Consider the following 27,674-nt stretch of genomic DNA (forward strand, 5'->3'; position numbering starts at 1 on the left):
TTTAAATCACTGAGGAGCCCTGGGGGCTCCCGGCTGCCACCACTACCCCGGGACTCTGGGCTCTGGCAGAGCTTTAAAGGGCCTGGGGCTCCGCTGTGGTAGCGGCTGCTGGAGCCCCGAGCCCTTTAAATCCCCGCCTGAGCCCTGCTGCCGGAGCCCTGGGGTAGCAGCAGCCGGGCTCCATCAGGGATTTAAAGGGCCCCAGCCGCCGCTACCGCCCCGGCCCTTTAAATCCACTTTAAAGGCCTGGGCGATAGCAGCAGCTGGAGCTCCAGGGCCCTTTAAATCCCCGCCAGAGCCCCGCCACCGCTACCCCAGGGCTTGGGCAGCAGGGCTCAGGCGGAGATTTAAAGGGCTTGGGGCTCCGGCAGCCGCTACCGCCCTGGCCCTTTAAATCCCCTCCGGAGCCCCGCTGCCACTACCCCAGGGCTTCGGCAGCAGGGCTCAGGGGGTATTTAAAGGGCCGGGGCAGTAGCGGCAGCTGGAGCTCCGGGGCCCTTTAAATCCCCACCTGAGCCCCGCCACCGCTACCCCAGGGCTCAGGCAGCAGGGCTCAGGTGGGGATTTAAAGGGCCCCAGGGGGGAGGAAGGGGGTAGCAGCGGCTGGAGCTCCGGCGCCCTTTAAATCCCCACCTGAGCCCTGCTGCCCGAGCCCTGGGGTAGCGGCAGCAGGGATTTAAAGGGTCGGGGCGGTAGCTGGGGCTGGAGCTCTGGGGCCCTTTAAATCCCCGCCGCAGCCCCTCCACCTCTACCCCAGGGCTTTAAATTGCCGCCTAGGAAAGCTGGTCCCAGTATGGTGCAGCGGCTCTTACCAGTACACCGTATCGGGGCATACCGGTTTACTTTCACCTCTGACTATAAGGAATCTCACTGGGTGAAGGATTGAAGGACATTTCCTGTCAGAATCCATGCTGATTCTGGTAAGCTTATTATTAGCATGCATGTAGGTTCTTTTACTATTTTTAATATGTCTTCTCTATACAGTAATTTTTTAGCTTAAAAATAAGTATGCTTGCATGGTAAGTGCTGTGCAGTACCCTATAACTGTAGCAATTACACCTGTTAACCGTCCCTGAAGAGAAAGCAAGCAGGCATCCTTGAGCAAAACGTCTGCACTGAGAAATACACAGTGAAGGCAGGAAACTGTGCAGCCTAAAAACACCCCAGTCAAAAGGGAGAGGGCTGCATGTCATCTTTCAAAAGAGGCAAAAGCTGGGGAGCTGAAGCCTGAGAGTGGGTGCCCTTACTGGACCACTGAAGGGAAATACAGATGTAGTTACCCTGAACTATGATGTATATGGTTAGTAGTGGAATGCTGCAACAATGTAAACTGCATAAGTGCCAACAACAGTAAAAGCAAGTACTGCAGGGAAAAAAAGCACAAAGGTCTCAATAGTCTTTTCAGGAAAGGAATAATAGAGAAAAAAACAGGGAAAGTGAATTATAAATAGCTGAAGAAAAATCAGCTGGTTGAGTTAGGCAAAAAAAGGCAGATCAATACTGAGGACCAGACAAAATCACAGCCAATAAATTTGCTGTATTCTAATGATCAGTTGAGGAATTATGGTCCAGATTCACAAAGAACCTCCAGCCTGTTGACAGAGGGTCCAGCAGACGGGGTGAATCTTGGAGCCAACGCCCAAAAGAGGGACGAAGCTGGCAATGACAGCAACTGTGCTCCATCTACACCACTGCAACAGGAGTGATGGACAGCTCAACAGCTGGAGCAGAAGAGGGACAGAATGTGTCTGGAAACCCAGCAGCTCGCAGACCAGAGAAGGCAGTGTCAGTACAAGAAAAAACAGAAGGAGAACCAGCACCAGTAAGAGAAGCACCAGCAACAGCTGGAGGAGAGAGAGAGAGAAGAATAGGGAGCACCAACATTACTGTAAAATGGAAAGACCATGCTAGCAGAACCAGAGTCTAACAAGTGGAGCCAGCCCCCCCAGGTACCTGTATTGGTGAGTGGTGTAGACTCCAATCTATTTCCTTGTTTTAGGGAGAGGGATGAAATGGATGTGTCCCTACACATTTCTGAAATAGGATGTAAATTGAATAAGGTGGGAAAGGAGCACATGGTAAGATACCTGGCTCCACTACTGTCTGGGACAAAGGTCTTGGACATTTTTATCCTAATTGGAAGGGCGGACTATAAAGATTATGAAAGCTGGAAACAAGCTTTGTTACAAGAGTACAGGAAATTCAGAAATAAAGACATGACTTATGCTGATGTTTCAAATCAAATAATGGTTATGTAAGGACATGGGGAAGTATATTGGAGGAGTACCACTATCAATGAGGCCTATGAATAATAGGTATAGAACAACAATTCTATAAATTCTGGCACCCTAACCTGAAATCATGGTTAACAGACAAAATTCCAGAAATCTAACCATACCTGGGAAATGGGCTGACCAATATGCAGATAAGTTTTCTGTTAAATCCAGGTTGACTAACAGGAAGGGAACTGGATCAGAGGACAGAAATCGGGGCCAAGCGAAGACCTGCACCCAAGGGGGCGTGTAGCAGGGTGACTACCCCGCTCCTGCCCTGAAGGGGTTAAAGCAGCCCAGGAGAGGGCTGTGAATGGGAAAAGCAGGCTGATTGGGAAAGCAGCCACAGCTGTGGCCAGCTTAATCAGGGTCCAGCTGGCCCTTATAAGAGGACTGTGGGCCAGAAGCGCAGACAGACATTCTCTCTAGCTCCCTAGAGAGAGAAGGACCTGGCTGCCTAGGAAGCTAAGAAGAACACCTAGGGTGGAGCAGTGCTGGGGAAGGGAAGGGAAGAGGGAGCTGGGAGCTGGGGAGCTCCAGCCGAGCAAACCCCCAGGCTGCAAGCCTAATTAAGGACACACAAAAGGTCCTAGCAGGGTACCTGAAGTGGAGCTGTGCTGGGAAAGGGCAGAGGGAGCTGGGGAGCTCCAGCCTAGCAAAGCCCCAGGCTGCAGGCCCAGTGAAAGGCCTATGAAAGGATACTGGGGCTGCAGAGGGGCAGCCCAGAGACAGGCAGAGGCAGCTGGTCCAATCCCCCTCGCTGATGATCAGCGGTTCATAGACTGCAGTCTGACCCAGGGAGCGGGGGCTAGATGCTGATTGGCAGTGGCCACTGAGGCAAGGTGGGGGTTGGGGGATCCCCTGGGTGGGGAGACTCAGATTGTGGGTTACTGCCTGGGCGGAACCCTGACGAGGAGGGCACAGGGGTCCGGGAGGGACACAGGGGCCAGCGGCAGGCGAGACATCGGCCTGCAGAGGGCGCTCCTGGCCGGAAGAGCTCATTCCCAGGAAAACTGACAGGAGGCGCTGCACCAGTGAGTTGTCGCCCTGCAACAGGGAGGGAAACCAATTCTCAAAAGCCCTGGATCAGGAGGAGAAATGGTGTGCCATAGGTGGCCAGCAGGGTCACTTTGTCCAAGAATGCTCACAACACCCACTGAGTGCCACTGCAGTGCTGGAAAAGCCAGCTGCACCTCAACCTCACAGAGTTAGGTGTGTGACTGAACCTCCAGAGGGAGAAAGTCACACAGCCAGTTTGCCAATAGCGTATAATGTTCATGCTAAACCACTGCAAACATGTCTTGCTGCACCTTCAGAGGTGCAAATCCATCCCAGCGACAGTGGGAGCAGATGGTGGTGGTTAATGGAGATAAATTCACTGTATGCAGAGATATGCGGACAGCCAGGATTATAGTTTAGTCCCATATAGTGAAGCCCCATCAAATGCTGCCATAGTGTGAAATGCGAGTTAAGGTTCCTGGTGTGAATGCCTTCATTCTACTTACAGCACAAATTTCTATACAGACCTAGAAAGTGTAAGGTATTTTCAGATATTCCATATTCTTTGCTTTTAGAAAATGATGTTATAGCATTGAAAACAGAAAAAGTAAACGACTCTCTCAGTTAGCCTAATTCAGACGAGAGTATGTAAGCAAAAATGCAAACAGAATAGCTTACAAGGGGAAGAGGGCGTCACATTCCCCGTTAGTGTCCAAAAAGAATCAGGTTGCAACCCCAGCATCTACAAACACCTTAGGAGGAAGGGGATGAGATTGCCTGCTGCTTCAAAGCAAGGACAAGACTACTGACTTGAAAGAAAATTCACTGGGCCCCAAATAAAGGAATTAAGCTCTCTGCCAACCCTTCAAAAGGACCCGGAGCAGTACGGAGCAAAATATGGCGATGTCTCCAGCCAAAAGTAGGGAGACTGAGGCAGCTGCAGCATGCTGCCAATTATATAACACCGACCACAGGGTGGGAAATGCCCAAGCAAGGTTAAGACAGCTACTTGGGAAATTACAAAGGTAACTACAGCCAAGAAAGAAAGGGAACATCTTCCCACAGCATCTGACTGCTCGATGGTCTCCCCCAGGTGAGAGAGGAAATTCTGCTCACCTTGACTCAGAGTGTGGGGAACAAAAAGCCACCCCAGTGGGGGATCAATACTCCTTCCCCTACCCCCAGAAGAGCTAAGGTGAGCCCAGCAGAGTCTCTGGGTTGCAACCTCAGGGGATGTGGGACAAAGAAAGGAATTTGGCTATGGGAAAGGTTTGAAGACACTCCCTGGCCCAACACTTCTGCTGTTAAAAGCAGTGCTTGTTTGAGAGCCACCGCACAAGGAGGCAGCCCTGACATATTCCCTCATGCTCACAAACAGGGAAGAATTAGTAGGGGAAGCAAAAGTGGATGGGAACCTGGGAGGCAGTGACCATAAGATGGTCGAGTTCAGAATCCTGACAAAAGGAAGAAAGGAGAGCAGCAGAATATGGATACTGTACTTCAATAAAGCAGACTTTGACTCCCTCAGGGAACTGATGGGCAGGATCCCCTGGGAGAATAACATGACGGGGAAAGGAGTCCAGGAAAGCAGGCTGTATTTTAAAGAATCTTTACTGAAGTTGCAGGAACAAACCATCCTGATATGTAGAAAGAATAGTAAATATGGCAGGCGACCAGCTTGGCTTAACAGTGAAATCCTTGCTCATCTTAAACACAAAAAAAGAAGTTTACAAGAAGTGGAAGCTTGGACAAATGACCAGGGAGGAGTATAAAAATATTGCTCAGGCATGCAGGAGTGAAATCAGGAAGGCCAAATCACACCTGGAGTTGCAACTAGCCAGGGATGTTAAGAGTAACAAGAAGGGTTTCTACAGGTATGTTAGCAATAAGAAGGTGGTCAGGGAAAGTGTGGGCTCCTTACTGAATGAGGGAGGCAACCTAGTGACAGAGAATGTGGAAAAAGCTAATGTACTCAATGCTTTTTTTGCCTCTGTCTTCACAAACAAGGTCAGCTCCCAGACTACTGCACTGGGCAGCACAGCATGGGGAGGAGGTGACCAGCCCTCTGTGGAGAAAGAAGTGGTTCGGGACTATTTAGAAAAGCTGAACGAGCACAAGTCCATGCACTGCATCCAAGAGTGCTAAAGGAGTTGGCGGATGTGATTGCAGAGCCATTGGCCATTATCTCTGAAAACTCATGGCGATCGGGGGAGCTCCCGGACGACTGGAAAAAGGCTAACGTAGTGCCCATCTTTAAAAAAGGGAAGGAGGAGGATCCAGGGAACTACACGCCAGTCAGCCTCACTTCAGTCCCTGGAAAAATCATGGAGCAGGTCCTCAAGAAATCAATTTTGAAGCACTTCAAGGAGAGGAAAGTGATCACGAACAGTCAGCATGGATTCACCAAGGGCAAGTCATGCCTGACTAACCTAATTGCCTTCTATGATGAGATAACTGGCTCTGTGGATGAGGGGAAAGCAGTGGATGTGTTATTCCTTGACTTTAGCAAAGCTTTTGATACGATCTCCTCAGTATTCTTGCCTGCAAGTTAAAGAAGTATGGGTTGGATGAACGGACTATAAGGTGGATAGAAAGATGGATAGATCATCGGGCTCAAAGGGTAGTGATCAATAGCTCCATGTCTAGTTGGCAGCCGGTATCAAGCAGAGTGCCCCAAGGGTCGGTCCTGGGGCTGGTTTTGTTGAATATCTTCATTAATGATCTGGAGGATGGCGTGGATTGCACCCTCAGCAAGTTTGCTGATGACACTAAAGTGGGAGGAGTGGCAGATATGCTGGAGGATAGGGATAGGATACAGAGGAACCTCAACAAATTAGAGGACTGGGCCAAAAGAAATCTGATTAGGTTAAACAAGGACAAGTGCAGAGTACTGCACTTAGGACGGAAGAATCCCATGCACTGTTACAGACTACGGACCGAATGGCTAGGCAGCAGTTCTGCAGAAAAGGACCTAGGGGTTATGGTGGACGAGAAGCTGGATATGAGTCAACAGTGTGCCCTTGTTGCCAAGAAGGCTAACTGCATTTTGGGCTGTATAAGTAGGAGCATTGCCAGCAGATCGAGGGACGTGTTCATTCCCCTCTATTTGCCATTGGTGAGGCCTCATCTGGAGTACTGTGTCCAGTTTGGGGCCCCACACTACAAGAAGGATGTGGAAAAATTGGAAAGAATCCAGTGGAGGGCATCAAAAATGATTAGGGGTCTGGAGCACATGACTTATGAGGAGAGGCTGAAGGAACTGGGATTATTTAGTCTGCAGAAGAGAAGAATGAGGGGGGATTTGATAGCTGTTTTCAACTACCTGAAAGGGGGGTTCCAAAGAGGATGGATCTAGATTGTTCTCAGTGGTACCATATGACAGAACAAGGAGTAATGGTCTCAAGTTGCAGTGGGGGAGGTTTAGGTTGGATATTAGGAAAAACGTTTTCACTAGGAGGGTGGTGAAGCACAGGAATGGGTTACCTAGGGAGGTGGTGGAATCTCCTTCCTTAGAGATTTTTAAGGCCCGGCTTGACAAAGCCCTGGCTGGGATGATTTAGTTGGGGATTGGCCCTGCTTTGAGCAGGGGTTTTGACAAGATGACCTCCTGAGGTCCCTTCCAACCCTGATATTCTATGATTCTATTTTTCCCTTTGAGCCAAAGAATGGCTGCTTGTAATATTCCCATGGGGGCTGGGGAACCTCAATCCAGAACTGAGGCGGCTGACCACTTGGACAACCAAGAGACATGGGAGATGTAAGTGGGGAACATTAGGTCTCAAGTTTACACCCAGAAGTTGTCGAACAACAAGAGTAAGAAGGGGCGTGTAACAGATCAGCCTCATAGATTCTAAAAAAAGATATTGTTTAGAACGGTTATGCAACGATGCTGTACAAATTTTTAAAGAAAATATGCTGGCGTGCTAGCAAAATGTTTGTTACCTAAACAAATTAAACATGAAATTACAAAAGGTACTAACAAAACCGCCATCCAGGAAATAAATCTGTCCAAGCATTCAGTCCAGGGGTGCCAGAACAGACTGTGGGAGGCCAAGGGGCCATGGCCCTCCCACTTTTCAAAGTAGATGGGCCTGGCCCGTCCACTTTTTGCCATGGGCTTGGCCCCCTGCACCTCCTCTCCACCCCCTCCCCCCCAAGCTAGGGACTCTCCACTTGCCCAGGACAGGGTGAGCCGAGAGCAGCCCTCAGTCTATGCCCCTCCCCCCAGACAGGGCAGATGGAGTGTCTATGGCTTCCCACATCTGCCAGGGCGGTTCTTACCACAGCCCGGCTGCAGGTCTTCAGTCCCTGAGGCCCTGCTCCTGGCCAGGCCAGAAGCTGGAGCCTGGCCCGGATAAGAGCAGCCTGGGCAGCTGTGGGGAGCCACAGACCTTCCACCTGCCCTGGGTGAAGAGTCTGGGGGGCAAGGACACAGGCTGGGGGCTGCTCTCAGGTTCCTCCCCACCCTGGGCATGTGGAGGCTCCCAAGCCCGGCTCCAGCTTTCAGCTTGGCCAGCATCTCAGGGGAAATAGGGAGACAAGGGAGGAGCCATAGAGGGGGTGGGGCTTCATGCCCCCCCGCACTTTCAGGAAGAATGCGTCGGCCCTGATTCAATTAGTGGGTTCCACTAGGGTGTCAGCCAGCCCTCTAGTTACACCCACTTCTGTAGGAGGAAGATATAATGCTCTAAATTTCCTTCAATACCTTAAATAAACATATTGTATTAAATTAAACCTTAATGAATTCATTTTAACATCTTTGGAGTTCATTGTTTCATTAAAAATCAATTATGTATGTGAAATTGTGTGTATTGCCATGGGAAAGGTAAATAGGAGAACACTAGGGGATAATTCGGCAAATTCACCAAGACTGTAACATTTCCAGAGAAACCACCTCCCCAGAAAAGTTTATATATACTAGTTCAAACTGCTTTCTCCAGAAACCAACAGACCAAAAAAGGTTTTTAAATAAAACAGCCTGGTATTAAACTGGCTCATGGCCTTCTTCCTGATCCAGAAAATGGACATGGCCCTTGATTTACAGAAAGCCCCAATCCTTAAAATAGGTTTGGAAGGAGTTGGCCTACTGAGGTCACATAAGACTGGGTGCTTGTTCTGAGCTGAAGCTGTAATAAATTGGTAACCATAAGAAATCTCCTTAGGTGAGGAGACTAAAGAACAGCTCCTGTCAGAATCCATGTTAGGGCTGTGGTTAATTCTGGTAAGCTTATTAGCACCCATTTGGGTTCTTTTACTGTTTTAAATGTTTTCTCTGTAATGCTTTTTACCTTACAAATAAAGTAGGCTTACACAGAAAGTGTTGTGTGGTACCTTACAGTTGCAGCAATTAAAAGTGGTAACCATCCCTAAAGAAAAGCAAGCAGGTGTTCTCAAGCAACCTATCTGTGCAGGGACATGCACAGTGAAGACAGGCATCTGTGCAGCCTAAAAATACTCTAGTAAGAAGGGAGAGAGACATGTGTATCCATCCAGGAGAAAAAACTGGGTAACTGAAAGCCTGACAGTGCGTGGACCACTACGGGAAATACAGGTGCAGTTGCCCTAAACTGTAAGAGTATGGATGGCTAGTTATTCTGTGGAAAATATTGAGACTGTTCAGTGAAGGAGGCAAGGATCATCAACAGCCCATGCCTCATTCTTTGTATTGCTCTAAATGGACGGAAGTGTTTACAGTGTGTTTTCCCACATTTACTGTAAGGAGCCTGACGCTGATGAAAACTGTAAGCAAAAGGAACAATGCAGTTTTCACACATGCTTCCATGCATACCGTAATGAACATATACTGAGACGAGGGCTCCACTGGACACAGCCATATCTTAATTTTGACCTCTTGTGCATACACATGCAACCTAAAGCAATCAAAGCACAAGAAGTGACAGTTCACTGTGAAACCTTAATGTGGATTCCCCCAAACCCATTGCCCTCCCACAAGAAAAGAAAAAAAATCTTTTAAGTATAATAATATTTCATAGCACAAATAAATGCATTCAGAAGTAAATAACTAGCTATTAAATATAGAGAAGATTGCAAGTCATTACCAGCCTATTGAGGGTGTGGTAAATCTTGTGAATATTTGCCAGTGTTGATAGATGAGAGTTCAGCTGAAAATCTAGAGGAAAAATAAAATTTAGTTTTGTCTCTTATCCTGGTTTAAATTACACTATGGAATATAGTTTTTATTGCTAGAAACAAGATTTTATGTATTCTCTTCTTTTTTAAAAAAACCCACTACCAGGCTCTGATGACAAGTATTCACTCAGGCTTCGTAACATCAATAAAAAGCTCTCCCCATCTCTTTGGGGAAAGAGACTGTACAATTTTCGCCACAGCATGGGAATTAGTAAATGCAACTCATTACAAGAAATTCTATGTATTTTTATCACACACAGATCTCCTCCACCATAGGCAAAATTAAATTCACTCTACCTATCCTCTCACTTTCCCATCCATCCCTATGGTAAGTCAATAGCCAAAGCACATTCCTTCTAGGAAAATTTGATTAACTATCACAAACATTACATTTTTAAGTTAGTTAGATTACTATAAATGCAAGTACATATTCTCCAACGAAAGCGATGGGAAACATTTATACAAGACCTATACTGACTTTTGCCTACAGATACAAGAGGCACAAAGCAGCAATACCTAGCTAAGGAATGAAAACATTAATTTTGTATTTCCTTACTTTTGATGTCTCATGCAAGATTCTTAACCTGAGTTTATATTTATGTTTTTAAAACTCCTCCCCATGCCTAAGGCTCCTTCATGTCTAACACTAAGTCAATGGAATTCTTCCATGTATTCAAAGCGTAATATTCTTGCTAAAAATAAAAGTATGCCAAGATCCAAAGCTAGCAAAAGTTAACCTTTGTCAGTAGTGAAGCACAGTCCAGGGCCAAAGTGCATAACCTGAGAAGCATCCTATTTGGGACTAATCATGCAAACATTACCAAATGTAGTGATAAGTAGCTCTATGAACTTAAATGAGACCAAAAATGGTAGTGAACATTTGTACAACACTATCTGAACAGCCCTCTCAGAACAGCCAAAGAGATATCAACCATATAACCAGCATAACCCTCCTGTATAAAAGAATTTTACCTGGAGAATCCACTAATACCTAGGGTGACCAGAGAGCGAGTGTGAAAAATCAGGACTTTTTTAGGGGAGAGGGGGGAGCACAGTTGCCTTTATAAGACAAAGCTCCTAATATCAGGACATATGGTCACACTACTAATACCAGTCATTATATTAAAGCATTTCTGCATAGGAACATTTCATTTGTCTCTCTCCAGCTTCTGAACAAATAAAACAGTCACGGAAAATAGCAAAAAACTATAATTTCCACACCTCCATCTTTAATATTCTAAAATAGTCTTCAAAATACACACTCTATGGAAACCAGAGTACATAGGTAAGGTATGTGAGACATTACAAACTAAGTCTATATAAAAGTACAGGACAATTCTGATTATTCTCATAAAAGGAACACTGCTGTAAGTGAAAAGGTGTAGTTGAGGGAAGTCCCAACTTTTTAAGAATCTACATTATGCATGGATTTGGAATTCTCTCATAATAGTGGATAAAATAGTGTTTTTAACATTTCAGAGACACAAAGTCATAATTTTTAATTCAGTACCTTGGCTGGAAGGAATAATTTTGCTGATCTATAATTCTGTTCCTCACCATACCTAGTATAGCTTAATTCAAGGGCAGACCACATCTTATTACTATGCTCTATTAACAATACTGGCTAGATTCTCTCTCGCATTGTTTGATTTACCCTGATGTTTTTCCAGCCAAACAAGACTGATCAAAAAAATTGCACAGCGAAAGCCAAAAACTGAGCTACTCTATATAAATAATCTATTTAATATAGGTTTCAGAGTAGCAGCCTATTCGCAAAAAGAAAAGGAGGACTTGTGGCACCTCAGAGACTAACAAATTTATCTGAGCATAAGCTTTCGTGAGCTACAGCTCACTTCATCGGATGCATCCGATGAAGTGAGCTGTAGCTCACGAAAGCTTATGCTCAGATAAATTTGTTAGTCTCTAAGGTTCCACAAGTAATCCTTTTCTATTTAATATAGTAATTCTAAAAACAAAGGGACAGAACAGCAAAATCAGAAGAAATTTCTTTAAAAGAGACTAGCTGAAATATCAACAGCTAAACTCAATAAAAAACAAACATTTATGGACCTTTTTGAGACATGGTGGTAAGTGCACTTACTGCCACAAAGCAGACTTGGCCTTGACTTCTTGTTTAAAAAGCAGTCTCAATCCAAAAACCTTTACGGACTGGAACCATGCACCTGAAGCACACTGCTACCATGAGAATGAAAGCAATGTTGCTGATGGTCTCAAAAGAACCACTTCCTTTATCATTTGCTGAAATGACAACTGTTGCAACTGTGAGATGGCGATGGAGAACCTTCGGTACATCACAAGGTGCATGCAGTATCACCTATATACCTTCTTTCCAAAGATGTGAAATAGTAGTAATGCAAGTCAATTCAAGGAGAATCTGGACACCTCAATCAAAATGAGTAAAAAATAGTTTCAGGTACTAAATTTCTTCTTGAGCCCTCCTTACAATTTGGCCTTTTATACTCAGTTTTCCTACTAAAAATATCTGATCATTTGTATTACAGTAGCAGCCATAATGTGCAAGGCACTGTCCAAATATAGTGAGACACAATCCCTACCCTGAGGATTTCACAATCTAAATATTTTTCTTTTCTCTGTTACTAGGTGAAATTTCCACACAGAGTTAAACTGAGTATCTAAAGTTGTCATAAACATACAGCCAAGGGTAGCCTAGAATTCCTCCTTACCTTTAAGGGGTTAAGAAGCTCAAATAACCTAGTTGGCACCTGACCAAAAGGAAGAATGGGGAAAGAAGATACTTTCAAACCGCGGGGGGGGGGGGTGGCCGCAGAGAAGTCTTTGTTTGTGCTCTGTGTTGTGTGCTCTCTGGGGAAGCAAAGACGCATCAGGTCAGAAAACTCCTTCTCCTAAGATCATCCTAAAATGAGTCTCAATATTGCAAAATATGTAAATATAAGTAATATATAAATTATAAGTAAATAAGGCAAGGCGCGTTAGATTATCTTTTGTTTTTAGCTTGTGAATTTTCCCTATGCTTACAGGGAGGTTTAGCCCTGTTTTTTTGTAACTTTAAAGTTTTGCCTAGAGGGGAATCCTCTGTGTTTTGAATCTGATTATCCTGTAAAGTTACCTTCCATCCTGATTATACACAGGTGCTTCTTTTACTTTTTTTTCTTTATAATAAAGTTCTGGTTTTTAAGAATCTGGTTTACCTATTTGGTTGGTAGATTTTTCTCAAGCCTCCCCAGGAAAGGGGGTGAAAGGGCTTGGGGGGATATTTTAGGGAAACAGGAACTCCAAGTGGTCCTTTTCCTGAATCTTTGTCTAACACACTTGGTGGTGGCAGCAGTACCCATCCAAGGACAAGAAAGGATTTGTGCCTTGGGGAAGTTTTTAACCTAAGCTGGTAGAAAGAAGCTTAGGGGGGTCTTTCATGCGGGTCCCCACATCTGTACCCTAAAGTTCAGAGTGGAGAGGGAACCTTGACAAGAGTAACAGAACGTACAGAGTAAATGAGCTGAAGAAGTTGAACAATTGTTTTATTCTAAACTAACAGTTACAGTAATTGTGGGTGGTACTTGTAACAATACTAGGCAAAATATTTTCAATCTAAAATATGATTTAAATTGGTGCCCATTAAAAGAATGTGTTATATTAGGGGTTTCAAAGACACTTAATTTATCTTAATATCTAATATACTTTCTCACAGTTATAGTCTGTTGGAAATGTCTTCAAATTTTAAATGAATGTTTTTAAAAAATTCAAGAATTAAAGCTGTTTATCACATTTGATGGGACCTACACAAAAATGTTTTTTACATTTACTTACAGCACCAGTTAAACCCTAGTCCATCCCAAGTTGACCGCATTCATGTGAACATTATTAATGATAATGTGAAAACAGATGACATTTTAATTCTAACTCCAATCAAAAGGGAAAAGATTTTTTAAAAAATCACATCTTTTCCTAATTGGTAAAGTGGTGTTATACATTTAAAATCAAAACAATAGAAAGTTTGGGGGGATTTAATTATGAAAAGTAAAGGCTAGCAGTAGGCTAGGGAACCAAGTTAAGGCGCTCAAAGCTCCTTCTGAGCTTGCAGCAGAGCATTAAGGAACCCCAAGCTTACAGGGCAGGCAGTGACAGAACCCCTGGTCTGGGTGATCCTCAAAATATCATACCTACATCTGCCAGGAAGCCATCAGGCTTTGGACATCGTGTTAACAACATGCAGTAACCAACTATAAGTGATCACTTCAGAAGTCCATCACAGAGCCAAAATTTCATCAGTGCGGGACTCATACCATAGACTTGTCATGGACAATAATACCAAATGCCTGCACTTCCGCTCCAGAAGATACTTGAGCCTGGGATCACAATCAGATGCTTCTCTCCTTTGGTGGTCTCAAGTTCTCCTATATACCATTTTCCCAGTTTGCCATAAGTTGGTGTCTTTGAAACTGGTGGTAAGAGTAGAGTTGGGGATCTAAAAGCATTTGAAAACATCTTAAGAAAAGGAATTAAGTCAACATTGACTAGTTTTCCAAACCTGGAAATGAAGTAGGTCTTGAAAGACTAAGGTCCTGTCCATACTACAACTTTAACTGAGTTTTTCAATTAATAGTACTGCTGGCTTTATACATGGGCCCCGCACACCCTTTGACTTAAACACTGTTAGTAATAATCATGGCAACTCATGTTTTGCTAGCTAGAAGCTAGCCTAGCTAGCTCAGTAAACTTTCTTCGGCGTGTTAACAGGATACCCTAAGCATGCCTGTGTTACCAAGTTAGCCAATCTTCCTCTTTCCTAGCTACACAGGGAGGGACATCCCAAAGTGCATTACCCCATAAGATAAATGGTTCTACTTTGTGACAACGAACTCTGGGTACTTCATTTCTTGAAGAGGCATTTAGGGATATAGCTGCCCAGATTTTCTCAGACTGCAACATACAAAAAGGTAAAAGGTTGTGTGTGGATGTGCAACTCTGACTGTGATGGCAGAAGACTTGCTGTATCAACACTTTGAATCACGTAACCTGTTAAGATGAACATGCCTCTAACCAGTCACAAAAGCAGTGTTGTAGTTTTAGGATGGGGCCTGGTTTTATTAATACTTATTGATTTTATACACCACTTTTCAAACTGATCCCACATCTCGGAGAAGTGAAAGCAAGACAAGATATAGAATGATTTTATTTCACACTACAGCTCTACATGAACAGAGATGGAAACATTTTCACAACTATTATCACCTCCCCCGTCTCAAGACCAATATCTTGCACCCAAATTACTGAAGGAAGGATAGAGAGAACACCGATTTGTCAGACACTACTCAGTTTTTTCCTGCAGGAAAACGAGGTAGTCTATGGCAGCTGAATTCCATGCAATTTATTGTGTTGGGGTCAAATGCATGAGACTTATGACACATGACTTATGAGGATAGGCTGAGGGAACTGGGATTGTTTAGTCTGCAGAAGAGAAGAATGAGGGGGGATTTGATAGCTGCTTTCAACTAACTGAGAGGTGATTCCAAAGAGGATGGTTCTAGACTATTCTCAGTGGTAGAAGATGACAGGACAAGGAGTAATGGTCTCAAGTTGCAGTGGGGGAGGTTTAGGTTGCATATTAGGAAAAACTTTTTCACTAGGAGGGTGGTGAAACACTGGAATGCGTTACCTAGGGAGATGATGGAATCTCCTTCCTTTGAGGTTTTCAAGGTCAGGCTTGACAAAGCCCTGGCTGGGATGATTTAATTGGGGATTGGTCCTGCTTTGAGCAGGGGGTTGGACTAGATGACCTCCTGAGGTCCCTTCCAACCCTGATATTCTATGATTCTAAGTAGCCGACCAGAGAGTCTGCTTGCTCTGTGGCCACTAAAAAGATTAGTTTATGGCACTTTCAATAAGATATGAGGCTTGCTTCAGTGTCTTTTGCCAAAACTGATGTATTGTGTATATCTGTCCACTGGTTTCCACCCTAATGCTAACTGTGTTGCATTGGTGAGTGAAGCAATTGCTAACTCCAGATTTCCTAAAATACTTTGTGATGCTTCAAAATGAACTATGTAATACAGATGAAGAGGGAAATACTGTTAACATTTTCCAATCCCAACACTGTAAGAAGAGAAAAAGAGTTGAGAAGCGTTCCAAGACTACGAATTTCAAACCTTTTTGGTATGAAGTTCAGTAGAAAATGCTGCCTGAATTAAGAACAAGTATTGACAAAGTTGGCTTAGCCAGGTCAAGTTGTCATGATCAATCATGATGTGACCAAAACCAAAAAAACTACAGAACAAAGATAGAAAAGAAACTACATAGTGTTTGCAAAATGCTCATCAACTATCTGACAATCACGGCCAAAGCGAAAGAACCTGCAATATATTTGGCATGTTTCAAGAAGAAACAGATTACAGTCAAAGTGACAGTCAGTTTAAGACTACAGATCCCACAGGAAGATCTGGATGAGTAGCAACTCAATGCGTAAAAACCAACCCAAAACGCTGAATGGATTTAAAAACATACTAAAATTCTACTGTGCATTTGTGAAATTTCGAACTTTAAGTGTTCAAGTTTAAAACTGAACCAATTTTCTTCAAACCTGGTTTGTGTTTCAGTTCTCGTTGGAAATCTAATCTACCTTTGGTCGTTGTCGAGCTACCTGAGTTCAAACTTGATCAGAACGTACAGCCAAGAGTATTACCCACATGCACTTGCATGAACTACAAACTGATTTATTTCGCCTGGGTTTTCAAAAAAAGGTCACCTCGGAGTTTGAACACAGTAGAAAATTGAAGGCTAAACTAATTAGTTTGCAAAATTGACTAAGAAATTTCTAATTGAAGCTAAAATAGAACCATAACTATTGCGCAGTGTTGATTCACTATCAATTAACACTGGTATTTAAAGAGATTAGTAACTGAAAAACAAATAAGACCTCCCTTAAAATTTTGGAATGCTTTGCTGAGTGTGTGGGAGAATCTACATGAACTCTCTCTCTTTTATTCACACCCATTGATTCTAAAGTATTTCATAAAACAGATATGCAGATTAACTGCCATATCTACTGTTTATATTGAAAAATTAAGTATCCAGCAAATATCCCCTTATGTGGTTGTTTTGTTCTTTTTTTATTTTCCCCTCCATATGTACTCTTATTTAAAATCTAGATCAGAGCCAGCTCTCATTGTTTTCTATTATTGAGGGCAAGTCTACTCTACAAAATTAAGTCGACCTAAGTTAAGTCGACATACAGCCGTCACAGTAATTAAATCGCTTTTGCACATCCATACTATGCTCTTGTCAGTGGTGCATGTCCTCACTACTAGCATTTGCATCAACGCAGAGAACAGTGCACTGTGGGTATCTATCCCACTGTGCAACTTGCCACCATCCAGTGCAATGCTTCATGGAGCAAACAAGTTGCAAAGGAGTGACTGGGAACATGATTTCAACGTGCCATGATTCAGTTTTCTCCATCCCATAATTTTATCTGCATCCCATAATGTGTCACATCTTTTTTCAAAAGCCCTGCAGACCCACACATCCACCATCTCTGTGAGAAACATGGATCCTGCACAGCTCTGCACTACTGTGATGAGCACTGCGAGCACAATGCGCCTGATCCTGCAGTATTTGCAGAGCCACCAGAGGAGCTGTGGGAAACATGACAAACTCCTTCGTGGCTAGCTTGCTGTGGGATATAGAAAGAAACAATTCAGGGTTGTTGTTGGCATTCATGGAGCAGCTGCAGATGGTGAAGTGCCGGTTCTGAGCCTGAGAAACAAGCACTGACTGGTGGGAATCGCATCACTATGCGGCTATGGGATGATGAGCAGTAGCTGCAGAACTTTCGGATGTGCAAGGCCGCATTCCTGGAAGTGTGTGGAGTTTGCCCCAGTCCTCTGGAGTAGTGACACCAAAATGAGCTCTGCACTGACAATGCAAAAGCAAGTGGTGATCAGTGTCTCGAAGACTTGCCACACCAGTTTGTTACAAATCAGTCAGGAATCAATTTGGAGTTGGGAAATCCACCATGGGAGTTGCTATAATGCAAGTGTGCAGGGCTATTAATTTCATCCTACTATGAAGGACTGTGACTCTGAGCAATGTGCTGGACATAGTGGATGCTTCTGCAGCAATGAGATTCCCCAACTGCAGTGAGGCAATAGATGTCACGCATATCCTTATTTTGGCACCAGACCACCTTTCCACAGAGTACATAAATAGAAGGGGCTACTTTTCTGTGGTACTGCAAGCGCAGGTGGATCACTGGGGACGTTTTACTGACATCAACACGGTCTAGTCAGAGAAGGTGCATGACACACGCATGTTTAAGAACACAGGCCTGTTCAGAAAGCTGCAAGCAGGAACTTTCTTTACAGACCAGAGAATTACCATTAGGGATGTTGAAATGCCAACAGTGATCTTAGGAGACTCTGCCTATCCCTTTCTCCAGGGCTATAAGAAGAACTCAATAGGGAGCTATGCGGCTCAGGGAGGCTTTGAAAGACCTTTTTCATAGTGAGCCACAGTAACGTGTGTTGTTGTAGTGTGCCCTGCCTGGCTTTTTTTTTTTTTTTTGCACCTCGGTATGAACCTTGTAAGGAATGTTGTATGTGTAGTACTATAACATTGCAAATGCACCTATTGCTATTATCTGTGAATGATATTAGCTCCAGCCAGCATATGTTGTGAACTAATAAAGATGAATTAAGTTTCCATAAATGGACTTTTATTCCAAACTCATGCAAACAGACATTTAAAACTGAACAAAAAACTTTATAAATACAGGAAAAAGAACCTTTGAAGGGGAAAGAACAGTCATTTCCATTTCACAACACATACATCTACCGTCTCTCTCTCAGGTCAGTGTATGGGTGGCTGTGATTGCCTGTACTCTCCCGCAGGGTGGAGTGGTAGGGGTAGCTGAAGCAGCCCAAGACACCATGTGGAATGTGGGGGTGCATAGGGACGTCCCAGAATGCAGTTCTCTATGGGTTGCAGAGGGACGAGAGCACGGGTCTGTTGAACCTGAAGGTCAACAAGAGCCTCCAGCATGTTTGTTTGCTACTTGAGAAGTGCTAGCATCTCCTGCTGGATATCTCTCTCCTTTTCCTGTGCTTTTCTCTTCTTCGTACTATCCCTGTCCATTCATTCTGCTAGGGGATTCTCCAAGCCTTGTGCTCGATATCTGAAGCACCAGAGGCTTGCAGGATCTCTTGGAACGTGACATCCTGCGTCCTCTTCTTTCTCCTCCTCATCTGGCTGAGCCACTCCACTACTGTGGATGGAAAGACCGCAAGGCCACATTTCCAGCTGCAAAAGATACAATGCACAGAGGTACTCCTGTGAGTGTATTCACAAGATACATGCAAACTTGGTATACTGAACTCACTCCCCTTGATCCCCACAAGTTACAAACACTACATTCTCACTTCTCTTTGGGATTCACAGAGCACGGTGGCAGTCCCAGCCATACTGAGTACAGCCCAGAGGGGAGGGGGCAATTTGGGACAATACAGGGTGGGGAGATGGGGGAAGGAAATATACAGGAATCAGTATATGTGGACAGGGAAAATGAACTGAATACTGACACCATTTTCCACAGGCAGTAGTGATTTTAGCGGATATCTCACTCCTGAGGGTAACGGAGGATGAAAGGGAACAGCTCCTGCATGTGTCCAGCTGCAGACTGGGTCTGTATGCTGCTAGCCCTGTGTGCTGCAATGGTGCCTGCTGAAGTAATTGCAAAGTGGCATGGGAAAGTGTCTTACAGCTGCCGAAGAAATAAGGCAGCCATCCCTAGAGGATTGCGGACTACCTTCAGGAAAGTTTCCTCAAGATCTCTTTGGAGGATTCACAGGACATCCTGGTACACAAAAACAAACTGTTCTGCAGGGCCCCTTCTGCCTTATTCTACATGAAAATGTGAAGCAAATAGTGACTCTGTCTCTATGGGTTATTTCACTACCTCTTCTAACATGATTAAAAAAAAGAGTAAATGAACAGATGTGTCCCTGCAATATCAAAGCAAACTGCATACTTACCAGAGGTTCCTTCCCCTGCACCAAGTTCACCATACTGGACTGTAGGGACTGGCTCGACTGCTCTGGAGTCAAAAAAAAGGCCGGGCTCGCTGCACCACTGGATCCCCCTGACACCTGTCCCCCATAATCCTACCCCTTCTCACCCAACACTTCCTCCTTGCTGTTCACTCCAAGGGCTGTGATTCCATCTCCCCCGAAGTATCCATAGGGCTCTTGGGGGTCGTAATGGGGTCTCCGCCGAGGATGGCATGCAGCTCTTTGTAAAAATGGCATGTCTGTGGCTCCGCACCAAAGCGACTGTTAGCCTCTCTTGCCTTCTGTAACACCTGCCGCAGCTCCTTAGATTTCACACAGCATTGCTGCAGGTGATGCAGGTCCCTCTTGTAGCCCTTCTCCCCCATACCTCGAGCAATCTGCTCATACATATTGACGTTTCTATGGTTGGAGCAGAGCTGTGCCTGCACTGCCTCTTATCCCTACAGACCCAAGAGATCCATCATTTCCTGTGTACACCAGGCAGCAGTGCATCTGCAGCATGGAGCCAGCATGGTCAGCTAGGTAGTTGCTAGGTGAGCGCTCCACACCCAGGAAACAGAATTTCAAAAAATTGAGGGGCTTTAAAAGGAGAGGAGCATGTATCTGTGTACCTAGCAGCCAGCCAGCGGAGTTCAAAATGGTGACCAGAGTGGTCATAGTCAGGTGTTATGGGACACCTCCTAAAGGCTACTAAAGTCAACGTACGTAATGCAGTGCCTATACTGACACTGCATCGTCCTAAGCGTTACTAAGTCAGCATAGCACAGCATAATTACATCGGCGGGAGTGACATTTTAGTGTAGATGCTTACAGTTAGGTTGATGTAAGCTGCCTTGCATCGACCTAACTCTGTAGTGTAGACCAGACCTAAAACACAGATGTATTAGCCGCAATGTACTACGAAACACTGGGACACAGCAAGAAAATTGGTGGATTGGGCCAAAAGAAATCTGATGAGGTTCAATAAGGATAAGTGCAGGGTCCTGCACTTAGGATGGAAGAATCCAATGCACCGCTACAGACTAGGGACCGAATGGCTAGGCAGCAGTTCTGCAGAAAAGGACCTAGGTGTGACAGTGGACGAGAAGCTGGATATGAGTCAACAGTGTGCCCTTGTTGCCAAGAAGGCCAATGGCATTTTGGGATGTATAAGTAGGGGCATAGCGAGCAGATCGAGGGATGTGATCATTCCCCTCTATTCGACACTGGTGAGGCCTCATCTGGAGTACTGTGTCCAGTTTTGGGCCCCACACTACAAGAAGGATGTGGATAAATTGGAGAGAGTCCAGCGAAGGGCAACAAAAATGATTAGGGGTCTAGAGCACATGACTTATGAAGAGAGGCTGAGGGAGCTGGGATTGTTTAGTCTGCAGAAGAGAAGAATGAGGGGGGATTTGATAGCTGCTTTCAACTACCTGAAAGGGGGTTCCAAAGAGGATGGCTCTAGACTGTTCTCAATGGTAGCAGATGACAGAACGAGGAGTAATGGTCTCAAGTTGCAATGGGGGAGGTTTAGATTGGATATTAGGAAAAACTTTTTCACTAAGAGGGTGGTGAAACACTGGAATGCGTTACCTAGGGAGGTGGTAGAATCTCCTTCCTTAGAGGTTTTTAAGGTCAGGCTTGACAAAGCCCTGGCTGGGATGATTTAACTGGGAATTGGTCCTGCTTCGAGCAGGGGGTTGGACTAGATGACCTTCTGGGGTCCCTTCCAACCCTGATATTCTATGATTCTATGATTCTATGAAATCCAATTGCTGGATGTACCCAGTCCATTGTTCAGCAGTTAGATTATAATAATTTGACTTTGAAGCCAACATCCCCTGGGAAAGAGAAAAAGAGGAAGTAGGGAAGAGAGGAAATATGCTCAAAATTGTATTCCCTGAACCGAGTTTAAAAAGGGTATGACTGCACAATGGAGAAACAGAATTATTTACAAAAATTCCAAACAACATTTCATGCCAGCCTATCTACAAAGTCACTTGAAAAATATTACCTCTCCTCACTCAGGCAAACCACATTAACTGGAATCAGTTTTTAAAACAGTTAAGTTTCAGAATTGACAAGACCTAGGTCTGCCTACAGATTCATAACAAGAAAAGGAGTACTTGTGGCACCTTAGAGTCGAACAAATTTATTTGAGCATAAGCTTTCGTGAGCTACAGCTCACTTCATCGGATGCATTCAGTGGAAAATACAGTGGGGAGATTTATATACATAGAGAACATGAAACAATGGGTGTTACCATACACACTGTAACGAGAGTGATCACTTAAGGTGAGCTATTACTAGCAGGAGAGCAGGGGGGAGGGAGAGACACACCTTTTGTAGTGATCATCAAGGTGGGCCATTTCCAGCAGTTGACAAGAACGTTTGAGGAACAGTGGGGGGTGGAGGGAGGGAATAAACATGGGGAAATAGTTTTACTTTGTGTAATGACCCATCCACTCCCAGTCTCTATTCAAGCCTAAATTAATTGTATCCAGTTCACAAATTAATTCCAATTCAGTAGTCTCTCGTTGGAGTCTGTTTTTGAAGTTTTTTTGTCGAAGAATTGCAACTTTTAGGTCTGTAATTGAGAGACCAGAGAGATTCATAACAGTGTCTCAGTTTACCTTGTAAAGAAACTTTAAAATGAAAACCCAGATCTGAAATGCACCAAGATTTTCAATCAAGACCTAAACCCCACAATTTCCAAAATGCACAGCTTTGAAACCCCTATATTCATAACTAAAGGCAGAAAACAAAAAGCTGAAGATTAGGGTTTCTTTTTTATGAAGATTCCTACTGAACTTTGTTCTGGTATGTTTTAAAGATATAGCCATAAATTTTAACATTAAAAAACAGAGAAAAGAAACAAAATTTGATTCAGGGAGGCGAGTCATTTGATGCACTAATTTACACCTGACTCAAAGCATAATATGTTATTTTTAAACTCAGCTATAGTGTGAAGTGTTGCTAATCAGTTTCATAGGTCACCTGCAACTCAGGATTCCAAGATTACTTATTTCAATCTGCATGTTGCATATAAGGGCAAGGTTAAAAAAAAAAAAAAGTCACTTTTTTCTATGGAGAAAATCCTTATTCCACTAGGTATCTGACAAATGTTAACAGTAACAGCTGGCCTACCTACAGCATTGCACTGCTTTAAACATAAAATTAATTTTGACATCACACCTTAATTAAACCAATACAAAAGGCTGTATGGACAGTTATTTAGTTTAAACCATACTTTTCAGTTTACCTTAAATTAATTAAGAACATGTTTGAGTTAACCCAAAATAATTCACTCTTAAATCAAAATAAGAGGATCCCCACAGGGGTTCACTGGTTTAAGTAAAATAGATTAACTAAACCAGTGCAAATGTATGTGTAGGCAGGGCCTAATACTGCATGAGTTTTTGTCTCTGCAAGATGCCATGACTTACACACCCATTAAATATGAAAATGGTTGTATACATTCCTAACTGACAGAATCTTAACAAAATGTAAAGAGGAGTGACGTGATGGGCCATGGTTCAGTAAAAATCAGTGCCAACAATGGGCACCTGGGGAAATAAATAAGGTCTATTTCTACCACCTAATTTGGCTCAAACAATGTTCCAGTTGGTTGTGTGTGACATGTTATTTAGCTGAATATTCAGAGACTCCTTCCTAGACTGAAGAAGGATTAGCAGTTTTGACTCATTAATAATAAAGCAAATATAGAACTCAAGTGGCAGATACCATCTCCACTGGAAAACTGGTCTTAAACAAGAGTGCATAATTTGAAAATCATCTTCAGATCTTACTATGTCACAAAATTCCCTTTCTTTATTTAGCATTTAAGATATAATTTCAGGTTCAAATTATAAAGAATGATATAGAAATGTAAACAGAAGGGTAAAAAACTGGAGAAATTCTTTAAATACATAAGCCTCCACCCCTCAAAAAAATGTATAACCACAAAAAAAGATTTTTCATCCCACAAGATGCATTTTGTTTGCAGTTTTTGTTAGTTTTAGTTATCACTGTATAGGCCGACTGAACCAGTGGTAGTGTTGAGTGCTCAAGTATTTACGATGGGTATAGGAGTTGCATATTGTCATGGGTCCTCCAGTACTTCTTTCTTTCCTCCTCAAGCACAAAACTCATGCAAAATCACCAGCCTTATAGCCAGCAGTAGCCCAGTGCCTTTAGAAAACCATAGGAGACATAGTATCTAAGGGAGTTTTCCCCTAAGACAGAGAAATAAGATTTCAAACAGGACCAAAGAGGAAGAACAAGAAAAAAATTTTTCTTTCAGTGTTCCCAAAGCCATAGAGGGACAAAAAAGGGAGGGAAATAGAGAATTGGTACCTCCAGATGAAAATGTCAGAGTAGATCACACATAAGAACAAAACCACACTAAAGTGTTAGAATCACACACATCCAACACTCCCCATTTGAAAGAATGGAGACAGATGATGAGGAGAAAAAGCCACTCCACTTACCATTAATGAAACTCATTATGTGGCCTTATAATACAGAAGACAGAAGTGATTTCCAATTATACTCACTGAACTGGCAAGAAATCTTGAGATGACATGTTTGTTTTGGGGATGAGGTGGGCAAGCATACCTCACATCTTTTAGGGAACGTTTCAAAGCAAGTAGTCATCCTCAAAGAAGGATTGAAAAAAAATTGAGAAGAGTTAGAAACTGGATTGACAGAGTTCATATCATAGGAGAGCAACAACGGAGGTTTAGCAAGATCAAATCTCTGAGGAAAGATTAAAAGAATGAGGATTGTTCATGTCTCATCTTAGTCTTGTTCTAGACTCATCAATATATGGACAGCTATGCTATTAACAGAACAGTTAATTCTTATCTCAATCATCCACATTAATCAACGAGAATAGAATAAACTAGAGACAAAAAATGTGTTAATTTAGGAAAATATTTATATGTAAGTAGACATGCAATGTTATAAATTGCCAAGGAGTTAAAGAATGACCATCACTAAAGATTTTCAAGACTACAGAAGATATTAAACTATCAGAGATGCTTGAGAAATAATTAAGTCCTTCCTGATTAGGTGGAAGAGGGAAGAAAAATAAAAGGATTAAGTAGGTCTTGCAAAATTACCGTAAAAGCTTACCAGCCCAGGACATCTACTTACTGAAACCATAATACTAATGATAAAAAAATATATTTTTTAAATCTATACTGAAAATGACTTACTCACACTTGAGGAGCAAAGTTTTGCAAAGCTTGATTAGTTGGCATAGAGATATCTTATACCCAAATGATTTTATGAAAGTGGGTTAAAAAAAAAAGAGGAAATCCACAGAACTGTCAGGGACAGTTGCATTTCAATGGACAGTGTGGAAGAGAAAGATGGGGAGTACTAGAAGCCAGTGACAGCTGGAAAACCATAAACAGTACTCTCAGTTTCCTACTGAGAAATTAAAAGAAGACCTTAAGTGGGCATTAGATAACCTAAAACATCCCAAATGAGGGAGCAGAGGGAAGTGTCCATCAGCTCCAGCTAACACATCTTCAGAATAAGGGTGTGAACCTTTATTTTTTTCTTAGTAATAACTTCTGAAAAGACTGAATAGAACATAAAACATATGCTGATGTGCCCATATCTGTATTGTAGAGAACGTGTTTGCAGGATAATTATCCCATTTGTTTACCTTATGTTAAATATATGGTATTATTTATGTTAAAACAGGGTTAGTGTAACCTCAAGCTTCATGGTATAAACTCTGCACTGCAGGGCTCAAGAGAATTTTATTTACCAATGTACATTTCACTATGCCATTAGCTATGTAAATTTTGGGATGGTACATTTCTACATTCCTTTGAAGCAACAAGTGCTAGTTACCAGCTCCCAGTAGCTAGGGCAATACAAATTAATAATAATCAGGCTTGCTGGAGCAATGACCCAACCCTATATGGTTAAATATACACTACGTTCCTATGCCTGGCTCTTTTTCTCCAACCTCTAATTTTCAAAAGGTAGAAGATGGGTTCAAGAAAATCCAAGATGTACACTGTTTCTCTTCTAAAAGCTATTTTCAGACTTTTGGAGATCACCGAAAATAAGAAAGAACGTATGAAGACATAGCAATGTTCGAGATCAGTCTTTGCCATGAGATAAATAAGTGCTTATTCTCAGTGCTGTGCCTCTTCACGCATGAGAGTCAGGCAACAAATTCATGTTACTGAGTCTTGTGCTTGGGACTGTAGCCTCCTTCCCATCCTTTAGGGGTGGAACAAGATCCTGAAGCACGTTCTTATCTGTGCTCAGCATCCCTGCCTCCCCCCACCTCAGCAGGCAACCTGCTCCTAAAACAAAGCCTTGCCCGTGCTCAGGACCCCTGCACCCTACCCCGGAGGGCATCGTACCCCAGAGCCAAAGCCCAATCGGTGCCTCCCCCCCCGCTGCAAAGGACAGCACGCTGCCCAGCCTTCCCTCCTGCTCCCCACCTCAAGAGAGCTATTCCTGGGACAGCTCTAGCCTTGTCTCCCAGACTCCCACGCCGGTGTGGGGAGCATGTCCCTGCCTGCGCTGCCCCCCGCAAGGTGCCTAAGCCGACCCCCACTGCGGGGCACCCGGGCTGGCCACAGAGCATCAGGCTGTAACTTGCAGTTACCCAAGCAGGGGAGACTTAGGGCGCGGTGCACGCTGGGAGTTGTAGTCCTCCTCGGCGCTGACCCCAACCGCGCTCTGCAGCAGGATAGACTCCCGCTCCCACAATGCACCGGGCTCGTTCCCCTTCACAGCCCGTTTCTCCCGCACCGGACTGACACTGAACCCGTTAAATTACCCCCAGTGGAACGAGCCGCAAGGCGGCGCCTCAACGGAACACCCGCCCCTCAGCACGCCCGGCCCCAGAGAGGGACCCTGCGGGGCCGGGCCCGGACTCGGGGCCCCTGGGCGAGGCTGGAGAATCTGCGTCACAGTCTCTGCCAGCGCCCGGTGTAGTGGCACAAACTGCTCCCTGGCAGAATTTCCGATGCCGCAGAGCCGGCACCGGGCTGCCTGCCGCCCCCGGCACTTGCGGGATCCCCACTCAGCTCCCCACTGGCCCAGCCGGCCCCGCCGCGGCTCTCAGGTGGGGGGCGCCCTCACGGGGCTCCCGTCGTCAGATGCCCCGCAAATGCCCCCAGCAGGCCCCACGCTGCCCCCGTCCCGCGGGCTTCCCCCCTCGGGCCCTGCACAGCGCCCCCAGGACGGGCTGCGAGAGGCCGCCCCCCGAGCCGCGCGACCCGCGGGCAGAAACTCCCTCAGCCTGCCCCCTGCGGGCGCCCCGCAGCAGGATGCCCGGCCCGGCCGCTACTCACTGACAGCGGCGGCATCCGAGTGCATTTTCGTGCAGCGCACACACTGCCCGACCGGGCTCTCTCTCTGTCTCTATCTCCCAATCACAGAGCCCAGGCACGGGGCCTCCTGCCCCGCCCATACACGCACGCCATTGGCTCGGGCTTGCGTGCGCTAACGCCTGCCTCACTGCGCAATTAGGCCACGCACCTGTCATTCCCCCTCTGCCTGGCCCACACTACCCGATACGCCTACTTCCACCCTCCTACTGGTTATAGTTCTCAACGAGTACCGCCTCCCCGCCATACTGATTGGCCTTTGCCTACGTCAATTATTTCTGGCTCGGATAGCGCGTGCAAAGAACACTACTTTGTTTCTCCCGTGAATCTGATTGGTCTTGGAGGCTATGGACCACGCCCACAGGCTGTTGTGATTGGTTAAAGAGAGCAGAGTCCAGACCAGCAGTTCGCAGGGGTTATGGAGCGCGCTGTGTTCACGCCTAGGCTGGTCTAGCCGGGAGCTGTGCAGAGATGCCCTGCGAGAAGCTGTTGAGAGCTGACTTCCCTGCAGCCCGCGAGGGGAAGAACAGGCTTCCAGCACAGCTGCAGAGGATGGGCTGGGGCAGCAGAACTAGCCAGGGTGACCACATGTTCCGTTTTGGCTGGGGGTCGGGATAGTCTCTTTTTTAAGTCCTGTCCCAGCCGTTGCTACTTCTTTTTCAAAAGGAGGCATTTGTCCCGTTTTCTCTCGCTGACTTGATCAGCTGGCAAGAGCAAACAGGACAAATGCCCACTTTTGTCAACAAGGTGGGGTGGAGGGAAAGGTGAGTAGAGATGCCAGCCCCCCTGCAGGGGGGGAGGCAGCATTGCAGCATTTTGGGGTGGGGGGGCATGGCAGAGTT

At 44.7% G+C, this 27,674-nt stretch overlaps 1 protein-coding gene across 4 annotated transcripts in view; it reads right to left on the reverse strand.

Moving 5' to 3' along the window:
- DCUN1D4 (defective in cullin neddylation 1 domain containing 4) overlaps positions 1-26,934 on the reverse strand; it is a 74,892-nt gene extending 47,958 nt beyond the window's left edge. The window contains exons 1-2 of one of the 4 annotated variants that reach the window (XM_074951426.1): positions 26,797-26,934; positions 9,332-9,402 (exon numbers count right to left, since the gene is read on the reverse strand). In XM_074951426.1, the coding sequence (XP_074807527.1) occupies positions 9,332-9,402; positions 26,797-26,821 (96 nt within the window). In that variant the 5' untranslated portion in view covers positions 26,822-26,934. Of the gene's footprint in view, positions 1-9,331; positions 9,403-26,796 lie in introns of those variants that run through there. The other 3 variants (XM_074951428.1, XM_074951429.1, XM_074951430.1) reach the window with 3 other exon arrangements.
- Positions 26,935-27,674: the final 740 nt, after the last annotated feature.

The sequence above is a fragment of the Natator depressus genome, chromosome 4 (assembly GCF_965152275.1).
Source record: "Natator depressus isolate rNatDep1 chromosome 4, rNatDep2.hap1, whole genome shotgun sequence".
In the NCBI taxonomy this organism is placed as follows: domain Eukaryota; kingdom Metazoa; phylum Chordata; order Testudines; family Cheloniidae; genus Natator; species Natator depressus.